This window comes from Herpailurus yagouaroundi, unplaced genomic scaffold, assembly GCF_014898765.1.
Source record: "Herpailurus yagouaroundi ecotype Mexico unplaced genomic scaffold, PumYag 142, whole genome shotgun sequence".
Taxonomy (NCBI): domain Eukaryota; kingdom Metazoa; phylum Chordata; class Mammalia; order Carnivora; family Felidae; genus Herpailurus; species Herpailurus yagouaroundi.
In genome coordinates, this window is record NW_024412397.1 from 28,058,873 (window position 1) to 28,069,680 (window position 10,808).

General features: G+C 51.7%; 1 protein-coding gene across 1 annotated transcript in view; it reads right to left on the reverse strand.

The window, feature by feature from the left end:
* The window catches only part of ARK2C (arkadia (RNF111) C-terminal like ring finger ubiquitin ligase 2C), a gene marked incomplete at its 5' end in the record, with an annotated part of 96,412 nt that overhangs the window by 16,679 nt on the left and 68,925 nt on the right, over nt 1-10,808 (reverse strand). Inside the window, one exon of the mRNA XM_040478918.1 lies at nt 54-369. Within this exon, the coding sequence (XP_040334852.1) occupies nt 54-369 (316 nt within the window). The remainder of the gene's footprint in view (nt 1-53; nt 370-10,808) is intronic.

A 10,808-nucleotide genomic window follows, 5' to 3' on the forward strand; every position in this document is an offset into this window, starting at 1 on the left:
CCCCCCCTTCTCCCCCTTCTCCCCCCCCCTCCGCTCCCGGCTGCAGCGCCCACCTCGGGTGCGAGACGAGCCTGCGGTGCTGGGCTTCCAGGAGCTGCTGCTGCAGGAGGTATTGCTGGTGCAGGGCCTGAGGTAGGAAGGAGGGACCTGTGACGTCCTGGAACTGCAGGGTGGGCAGCGGAGTCAGCGACTGGTGCAGGGTGCCGCTGTGCTGGTGGGCCGGGGCCATGTGGGCGCTGAGGCCCGGCTGCGACTGCACGGGGTGCGCCAGGGGGAAGTCGGGGGCCAGCTGCTGCGGCTGCGGGGGGCCCAGGTGGAAGTGGCGGCAGGAGGTAGCGTGAGGATGCTGAGACCTTTGAAAGGGGGCACCTGGAGAGGAAGGACAGAGAAGACGCGGTGAGGACCCACCCTGCGCCCCTCCCCCACCGAGGGGCCGCGCCTGCAGCTGGTGAAATGCCGGATTTCGCCGGAACGCAGCAGTGTCGTTGCTCTTAGACACACGTGGCTGTCTGTAAGGCTCTGTGCCGTGTGTGTTGGAGGAGAGAGGAGCGTTTCGTTTACTGACCCGATTCGCAAGCGTCCTTTTAAAAATCAACACACTTGTTGGAGGAGGTGTCAGGCCCCTCGCGGCAGTTTGGCCTTCTTGAATTCGACGCCTGCCGAGCACCCTCACTGACCCTCCTGCCCGTGTTCATAGATGCCACCTAGAACACAGGGAGTCCAGCCTAAGGACCCAACCCCGGGGGGAGCCCTAATTTCCAAAGATGAAACAACCAGACATTGTTTTCCATGCAGTTTCGGGAAACAGATTAATCCACGAAAAGTCATTTTTTTGTTCCATAAAAGTTAAATAACTTGTTACAGTGTTACAATGTATTTAAAAGCAACCACTTCCAAGAACGAGCTGGGCTCAGGGTACGCTTAATCTAGTCTCCACGACTTTTCTAAATAACATTGACCTTGATGACAGGAAAGCCTTACAGATTCTCCATGAGGAAAGAGCCAGCTCTCAGCTTGGAGGCCCTTTATGAAGACAAGGGAGAGAACTTGGCACTTCAGAAACGTTCACCGGGGCTTCCTGCTGAACGTGGCAGGTTCAGCACATGTCTGCTCCTTCCTTAACCCCACTGAAATGAGAGCAAAGTAGTAAAGAGAAGTTAAACAGCTAAGGACAGAGAGAACAGTAGAAATGACACGAGCCGACAACAGATGTCAACAGATTTTGGAAGATGGAAAGCAAATGGAGGAATTTGCAGAGCTGAGAAACCGGAAATGAGTGCCCGCCCGAGGGGGCGGGCAACAGGAAGTGGACAGATTTTGCCACCCCTCTGGGTCAGGAATTGGAGGTGGTGGCTACTTTGGAAGGCTGGGGAGAAGGACACCGATGACAAGTCTGTATGAGGACCAGTTCTGCCTGGGGCTTCTCCCCTTACCCACGGAGGCACTGACTACCCCCTCCCTCATCCTGGCATTTTGTAGGGAAACTGGGCCAGAATGCAGCAGCGTGCTCAAACGGGGGGGCTTAAGTGAAAGTCTATGCAGGAAACTTTGGAAGCCCCTGCCCCCTTCTGCCACTTGGCTCTGAAAGCACGGTCACCCAGCAGCGCACTGGAAACTGGTCCCAGAAAGACATCTGCAGATACTTCTGGTTGGGAGGGCCCAGTTAAATGGCTGGGTCCCCAACTAGCCGCTCTGTAATGAAACCTGTACATTTAAAAGTCCATACAGGCACACACAATCGCTCCCACTTCCTGGATAGCTTTTAGTGACCTAGTCTTCACCATGAACAGATAGCCCAAGGGTAATCAGTCTCTGAGGAAGATTACTGAGTGAAAAGAGAGACAATGTATCAAATTTTTAAAAGAACAAAACAAAAGGAACCCAGAGGAACAGAGGCCATGCAAAGGAAAAACCCTATAATTGACATCCTCCGAGAAATAAAATGTTGGATCTATGAAACAAGAAGTTCTTTTCAAAGGAGCTAAGAGAAAACCAGAGCTCTTGGACATTAAAAACAGAAGGGTCGGAAGACAAAGCTGGGGAAATTTCCCAGGAAGCAGAACGAGAAAACCGAGAGACAGGAAATAGGAGAAAACAGATGTAAACATAGACGGATGGGTCGGAAGGTTACATACGTGACTCGTGAGAGAGAAAAGACAGAGAAAACAAGGGGGAGGAGAATATGAAAAACATTGCAAAAGATAGTTTCCCAAACTGACGGTTTGAGTTTCTAGATAGAAAAGGACCTCTGAGTGCCCAGCAAAATGGATAGGAGAAGAACCCACACTGAGGCATCTGACTGTAAAATATCCAAATTGTAGGAGCCAAGATGATTCTAACACTTTCCAGAGAGAAAGCAAACAGGGGCCACACAAAGGGTCAGGAAGCAAAATAGCCTGGGATTTTTCAAAAGCAACATTGGTAGCATAAAAACAGTAGAGCAATTGCCTTCAGGATACTGAGGGGGAAAAAGATTTCAATCTAGAGCTCTATGCCCAGCCCAACTGTTGATTGATCAAGCATGAGAATAGAATATAGACATTTTCGAACATGCTGGGTCTCAAAAACATCAGCCTTCTCCGCACGTTTCTCAGAGAAGGACTGACACAAACCAAGAAAGAGGAGCAGACACTAGGGGGTGCGGCCTGAAAGAGATGGGGTTTCCCAAGCCATGCAGTGGCTCCAGCACTGCACAGGAAAGCAGCAGGAAGGGAGGCGCTCTGAGAGGGTGTCTTGGGGGTGGAGATGGAAACGATAGGACTACCAAGAGATTTAGCCACATAAAAACAGTATTTGAAGGGGGTGCCTGGGTGACTCAGTCGGTTAAACATTAGGCTCTTGACGCTGGCTCAGGTCATGATCTCCTCCTGGTTTGTGAGTTCGAGCCCCATGACGGGCTTTGTGCTGACAGCTCAGAGGCTGCTTGGAATTCTCTCTCTCCCTCTCTCTCTCTTCTCCTACCCCACTCACACATGTACTCTTTCTCTCTGTCAAAATAAATAAATAATTTAAAAAATTGTATAATATTTGACAGAATTTTGCAGTTTGACAGAATTTGGTAAGAATTTGTGCAAATGTCATAAAAAGCAAGGCAACCACAAAAAATAATGCTAAACTACAAAAAGAGGCAGTTATTACCTCCCAGGAAAGAAAAAGTTATGCAAGAAAGTGTAATTATTATGTACTACTTGGTTCAGCAGTAAAAAATATTTATATTATATATTATATTATATTATATTATATTATATTATATTATATTATATTATATTATATTATATGTATAATAAAGCAAACATTAATAAGCTATATTAGAACAGAAAAAGACATTTCTCTCTTAATAAGAAACTATAAGGGTGCCTGGGTGGCTCAGTCGGTTAGATCTCAGTTCAGGTCATGATCTCATGGTACATGAGACAGAGCCCCGCGTCACCGGCTCTGTGCTGACAGCACAGAGCCTGCTGGGGATTCTCTCTCTCCCTGTCTCTCTGCCCCTCCCCTTCTCACGCGCGCTCTTTCTCTCTCTCTCTCTCTCAAAGATAAATAAACATTTTTAAATTAATTAATTAAATAAAAAGAAAATGTGTAATGTCAAAATTGAAAAATCAACAAATAGCATTATAAGAATTTATTTAGAAATTTACTTAGTAATTTGTGTGTTTCAGGAAGTGAACAGCTAAAGACGAGTGGCATGAGTTGGGCTTTGGGCTGTAGGAGAGGGGAAAAGGCGAATACATTGCTACATGTATCTTACATACTGGTGCTTTTTGACTCTGTAAATGATGGGCATGCCCGTTGATAGACGTTTTTAATCTTTTAAAAATAACTCTTTGCAAATCCAAATGAAAACCAAAAGAGTTTCTGACTGCCCTCAAATGAGCCAGGAAAGAATTATCTAGAAGGTTTATTTCTACAAACATTCTGGATAAGTAGGACTTCTCTGCCTGTTGAATTCTGGCTTTGCTGAGTCCAGGGGCGGTGGCCTGAGCAAGTAGGTCCTGGATTCCCCCTTCTCCCTCACTCACGCCTGACCATCAAAAGAGAAGAAAAAGGCCAAGGTGACAGAGGACAGGGGCAAGAAGAAGGAAGGAGGGCTGTTAAGAGATCATGGAAAGAAGTGAAAGGCGGCATGACTGCAGGGAAAGGGAATTGCATAAAAAATACAGACTCTAATCCAGCCCTGTCCAAAAGAATTATAACGTGAGCCACGTGTGTAACTTAAAATTTTCTGGTAGCCACCCTTAAAAGAAGTAAAAAGACATGGGTGAAATTAATTTTAATAATATCTAGGGGCGCCTGTGTGGATCGGTCGGTTCAGCTTCCCGACTCTTGATTTTGGTTCAGGTAGTGATCTTGCAGTTGGCGAGATAGAGCCCCACGTGGGGCTCTGTGCTGACAGCGTGGAGCCTGCTTGGGATTCTGTGTCTCTCTCTTTTGCTGCCCCTCCCCCCTCTCCAAATAGATAAATAAACATTAAAAATTAAAATAAATAAATAATATATGCTACATAAGCCAATATATCCAAAGTGTTATTATTTCAACAGGTACTCCAGGAAAAAAAAAATGAGATATAGTACATTGCTTTTTTTTTTTTAATTTTTTTTTAATGTTTATTATTGAGAGACTGAGAGACAGAGAGACAGAGCATGAGTGGGGGAGAGGCAGAGAGAGGGGGAGACACAGAATCAGAAGCAGGCTCCAGGCTCCGAGCTGTCAGCACAGAGCCCAAGGCGGGGCTCGAACCCATCAACTGCGAGATCATGACCCGAGCCAAAGTCGGACGCTCAACCGACTGAGCCACCCAAGCGCCCCTAGTACGTTGTTTTTTTATTGTGCACTAAGTTTTCAGAACCAAGTGTGCATTTTGCACTTATAAAGCATCTGAGTTCCGACTAGCCCCCTCCCAAGCTGCCCCTTGGGGTTAGTGCCTCCCCTATTGGACAGTGAGCTGTGAAGGAAGAAAGCCAACTCCATGCACGGAGCAATGCATTTGAGCCAAGTTTCCTAACTGGTCTGCCTTCAAATGGGGAGCTCCCCATTGCTTACAGGTGAGATGCACACCCCATTGCCAGAAAGTAAGCCCCATCCTCCTGATCCCTGCTAACTCCACTAAGCTCCCCCCCAGCCGTCTGCACTGGTCAACTCAAAATTCAGACATGCCACACATATTCCCACTGAGGGGCCTTGGCTCACACCTCACCGGCCGCCTTCCCCATCTTTAAAGGTCACCTCTCAGCTCTTCCCAAAACGTCTCCCCTGCCCACCAGCCTCCCCTGAGTTCGTGGAGAACGCCCCGTCTCTATCACTCATTTGGCACCTGGCAGGGGCTACCTTGAGCTGTTTCTTCACACTCGCCACCCCCAGCTGGCTGAGCTTCGTGTCTTACTGTTTCTGGATCCCCACGCACGTCTCTGGGAGCTGCATTCAGTGGAGACCTACTGGCTGATTGTTGGAGGGTCTGAGGCAGAAACAGTAGCTCAGGAAACTGGTGCACTGAGACTGGTTGGTGGCAAGCTGGTTTCAAATTGAGAGGGAGAGAGAATGGCAAGAAGGGCCTGGGTGAGCTCCCGGGTTTTAACGCGGCAGCTGGGCGGGGACAGGTCAGGCAGGGCTGGCCAGCGGCCTGCCGCCAGGGTGCCCACCCTGCCAGGGGAGCCTTCAGGTTTCCTTCTTCTTAGAAAGAGGACCGAGCGACTGTCCTAGCCTAGAGAGGCTTTGCTCCCTGTGGCCTGGACCCTCACACTGATGCACTGGGAAGTGAAGACAGGTGCCTTCCCTCCGGGAGGGGCGGCAAGAGAAAGGTGAACCAAAGTGTCTATTTGTCCCATATTTGAGGCAGTTTCTACCTGCAAAAACCCTTTGACTCCCGCTCTGGGACTTTGGGTCCCTCTCCCCATCGCCTCCATGCCTGGGGAGATCTTAGTCTCAACACCCCTGCTCAGGAGGGAATTGAAGCCAGGAGACAGCCATTCAGGGACCCCCGGCTCTCCTCAACCCTATGTCATGTGGGGTCTGTGAGAGTAGCATGTAATAGCGATTCTGTCTGGCCTCTAAGACCAGAGGAGTGAAGTTCTCAGGGTAGAATATCTGGGCCCATGACAAGCCAATGATCAATGACGTCTGAACAGCACTTACATCCCCAAATGGCCCCATCAATAGACAACCCACAATTTTTCCCATTAGAGCCACTCCCTTGGGTTACAACATAATCTCCAGATGTCCCTGATTACACTATCCATTTATCATACTTCCTCGGGGCTGATATGCCATCAATTGCAAGATCGCCATGAGCTAAATAACATTTTTAGGGAGTGAGGAGAACGAAGGAGCTCCCCGAAACAAAGCACCCCACTAAAGAAACACATCAAGTATAAGACACAAATTAGTTTGGGAAATGGAAGAGAAACATGTGCATCTCTGAATTCAGAAAATCTGTTCATAGCAACCCTCCACCCCACCCCCTCCGAGAGCTGGCAGGGAGCCATACCTTCAAGCGGGGGCCTGGCACATGCACAAGGTAGGGCAGGGCTGGGGAGGGAGGCCCCGGGCTGGCCCCGCACAGCTGGGGCAGGGGAGGCACATGGTGTGGGGGTCTCCTGATGCCCACCTGACACACGGGACACAACAGGTACTCCACACAAGCCTGGGGATTAGTGACTGATTTGTGCCTCGTGGGCAGGGAGCCCGAACAGGCTGGCAGCTGGAGAGTGGGTGGACCAGGGGACAGAAGAAACCATACAACCCCACAGCGGAGGGAAAGGTAAGGAGAAGCAGAGGACTGTGGGGCTAAGGATGGTGGGTGAGGTGAGTGGAGACAACAGTGACAGAGGTCCCGAGTCTCTGAAAGGCTCATGGACACTCATCTGGTAAATAACAGAGCAGAGACTTGAACCGAGGTCTTTCCTGAAAGCAAATCCTCAATGGGAAGGAGGGCCCAGAGCCAGGGAACTAGGAGGCTTGATAAATAAAGCAGAGGTGGCAGCAAGGGGACCTACCAAGGAGGAAGGTGGTACAGAAATGGGGCCAGGACACCCAGAGGACACACTGGGCCTGTCTGCGGTTTCTGGCCTGGGGACAGAATCAAGGGGGTTGGGGGAAGCCTCAGGGCTGGGCCTAGGTGGGAGCACAGAGGAACCAGGCCCACATGTCAGAATGCCAGGCATGGTGACTGAGACAGCAGAGCCCTGAGGCCTGACAGAGGCTTCTTCAGTGCAGGCAGCCCCCTGAGATGTTGGAAGATTCTAGCTGTATTCGAACCTGATCAACATGGTCACCCGTAGGCAAAGGGGCTTTAATCCCCAAGACTCCAGGGCCCAGGGGCACCGCCTTCAAGCCTTCAGACAAAGAGGCAAGGGGGAAGAACAGACGTGCAGTAGGACAACTGACATCTCCTCAGTCTGGGCTGCTGCCCGCAGCCTGGTGATAGTCCCCTTGTGCTCGTGGGTGCACAGAGTCTACCAGCTGGCCGAGTCTCGCCTGCTCCCCCAGGGGATCCGGGACCCTGGGAGAGGAGGGTGGGAACCAAACCCTCCAGGTCCCCAGGGAAGCCAGCCTGGCGTGTCCCATCCTCCCCAGGCCCGTTCCCAGGGTGTCAGGTTCCTGCTGTCCCTCAGCTCACTGACCCAGCGTCACCCTCCCTCAAAGCTGGGGGCAGAACCGGCAGGGGGAGGGGCGCTAGGCAGGCCCACGGCAGAGTCAGGAGGGAAGGGGCACCACGGAGACTCCCTGCCCTGGGGCCGAGGATGGCTGGGGAGAAAGGGGACAGGAGCAGCTGGAAACCATGTCCCTGCTGAGCCTTTCCCTAGAAGCTAGGGCTGGAGGCAGCATTTACTCCTTTCTGAGAAGCTGGCTCTCAAGCAGCAGAGAAAACCAGTCCTTTGAAAAGCAGATTGCTGGGGTGTCGGGGTGGCTTTGTCCTCGATCAAGCAGCCGATTTCAGCTCAGGTGGTGGTCTCGTGGTCCATGGGTTCGAGCCCCGCATCGGGCTCTGTGCTGACAGCTCAGAGCCTGGAGCCTGCTGCGGATTCTGTGTCTCCCTCTCTCGCTGCCCCTCCCTCACTCACACTCTGTTTCTGTCTCTCAAAAAATGAATAAACGTTAAAAAAAAAATCAAGTAAAAAAAAGAGAAGGAAAGAAAAGCAGATTGCCGTCCACAAGAGGCCAGTGAGGAAGGCCTCTGCTACCAAAGAGGCTTTCAAAGCCAGGCAGAGTGATCCAGTGGAAGCCTCTGTCCTAGAGGCCAGGGCACCTCCCCTTAGCAGTCGGACCTGGCCAGGACGTTGGGCTTCTCCGGGCCTTAGTTTCCTAGACTTGTGACCCACGATGATGATGACACCTGATCCTACACACCTGCTAAAAGGTCTGGGCTGCCTGGGGCCATGAACATTTTCCTGCCAGGCCTCTCATTTCGCTCACTGGGAAGCCAAGTAGAAAGCCCTGGAAGATGTTTGTGAACTGACATCTGTGCTCCCCCAGGGGCCCACAGCTGGAAGCCCAGACCCGGCTCTGCTGCCCTGGCCCCTGTTGCGATCTGTGTGATGTCCAGCATCTCAAGTGGGCTAAAAGCAGTGAGGAGCAGAGCAGACCAGCACTGACCTTTGAAACCCACCTTCGGAATGGCTACCACATTATCCTAAAGCCTACCCCTGCGCATTCTATTCCCTGCCCAAATTCCCCTCCTGCCCCCACCCCTCACTGCCCTGTGTGACCTTCCCTCTCACCTCTCCCAGGCCCCCAGGGGCCTTGCCTGCCTCCAGCCCTTGGCCGCCATTCTCTGCCCCCGCACTACTGCCCTGTCTAACCAGACTGTCATATGTCCTGTGAAGCCCGAACTCTAGGGCGGATGCCAGTCCCCCTCGGAGCACTCCAGCGCCTTCCCAGGCACATGAGGTGCCCTCTCCGCTTCACTTGCGGCCTTCGCCTCATACACTGGCATTTCATTTGTGGGCAGATTTTATCTCCAAAAATAAGCTGTGAAGTGAGTGGTTTCGAAGCAAATGCGATGCAGTAGATGTGTTTTGTTCTCAAGAGGGGCTTAGCAGGGCGCCTGGGTGGCTCAATTGGTTGAGTGGCCGAATCTTGATTTTGGCTCAGGTCATGGGATCAGCATGGAGCCTGCTTAAGATTCTCTCTCTCTCTCTCTCTCTCTCTCTCTCTCTCCCCCCCCCCAGTCCCTCCCCTGTTTGTGCGCCTGCTCTCTCTCTCTCTCTCAAAATAAAATAAATAAACATTAAAAATAAAGGGGGGAGGGGACTGGAATCTTCCAAGAGGGACGGAGAGGGAAATGAGAGAATGGAGGAGAGAGAGTAAGAAAAATCTAGGAGGAGGAGAGGGAAGACAGAGGGAAGAAAAAAGGAAAAGAAAGACCTTCATTACCTCAGAAAGTTAAAGATTACATTATTAGCTAGTAAGGAAATAGGGTTCTTCACTGAATATTCAAGCTAAATGATCCTCAGTGAGTGGACAGATGAAAACCCCAAAGGGGAAAATGCGGGGTGGCCTGCCCAAGGGCTCTCGGGTAGTGACGGCCAAGCTGGGGGCTAAGGCTCTGGGCCTTGAGAGTGTGCTCTCCCTCAGCTCTGCTATTTCAGTCCCCCTGCCAGCCCTCAGGCCCCCACGTGTCCCTCCATGACCACACACGGTACCCCCAGAGAGGAACCCACCTGTCCCGGTGGGCCGCTGGATGAGAATGACGCACACGACCCTGCTGGAACCACCTCCGCTGTCTTACCCTCATCTGTCTCCCCAGATGCCCCCAGGAGAAAGCCTGTTCCCGCCTACGGAGGTAACCATGAAATGACAAGGGACCAGCTACCACTGTCCCTGGAGAGTGGTGTCCCGCTGAGGAAAAGCCATGCTGATTGAGGTTGCTTAGGCACAGTCCAATCCACTTTGGCCAGGGGCCCCAGGACCCCCCTGCCTCCCGCCCCGGCCTAAGAAAATGCCAAGGGCTTATTCAATGTTGCCAGCCCATCGGATGCTTCTGTAACAGGGCAAATCTGCGGAGCCCTGACAAATCCTCTGCAGAAGGCTTTCAGCCCTATACTTCACGGGGTTTAGCTAATAAAAAGGATGGTGGAAACCCCTGGGTTTGAGCACCAACACCGGAAGCCTTATAAGAACATGCACGTAGGTAAACCAGGACGAGAGCAGGATGGTCAGCGGACTTGGGTTGTGTGGTACAAGGACTAGCTGAAGAATCTGAGTGTGAACCAGGAAGCGGAGACTCTGGGGCAGATAATAGCTGCAGGCAAAGAGATTAAGCTCTTTCTGGTAGATTTGGGTCAACATAAGGAGGATGTCTTTTAGAATGTCACTATGTCCCCCAAAGCTCCTCATCATGGGGGATGCCCACGCAGAGGCCTACTACCTGCCCAGCAGAGGTGTGTGGATTCTGGAGATGGCCTGGAGCACCTCCAGGACCCCTTCTAGGCCCACCAGGACATGATGCACACTCCCTGCAACACCTCCCAGTGCTTGATCGTAGTGATGCCGAACCGTTGTGGGAAGGCACAGAAAGGCTGGCCTGGGTGATAGGGAAGGGTGTATGGAGCACAGCAGCGAGGAGAGACCAAGCCTGGGTACTCGGGGCCCGAGCTTGGAGGCCGGAGCCCGGGGAACAGGGAGTCTACGTGAGCCACAAGTCAGACTCCCTGTACTACTCCACGTGGCCCTCCAGGGACTTCCTCTTCCCTCTGCTGATATCCGAAGAATCCCATCTCCTGCGGCTGCTGAGCCTCCTGATGGCCCACACTGACTTCTCACCTCTGAGATCCATGTGACAAGAAATGCATCCTTTGCGATCCATTCAG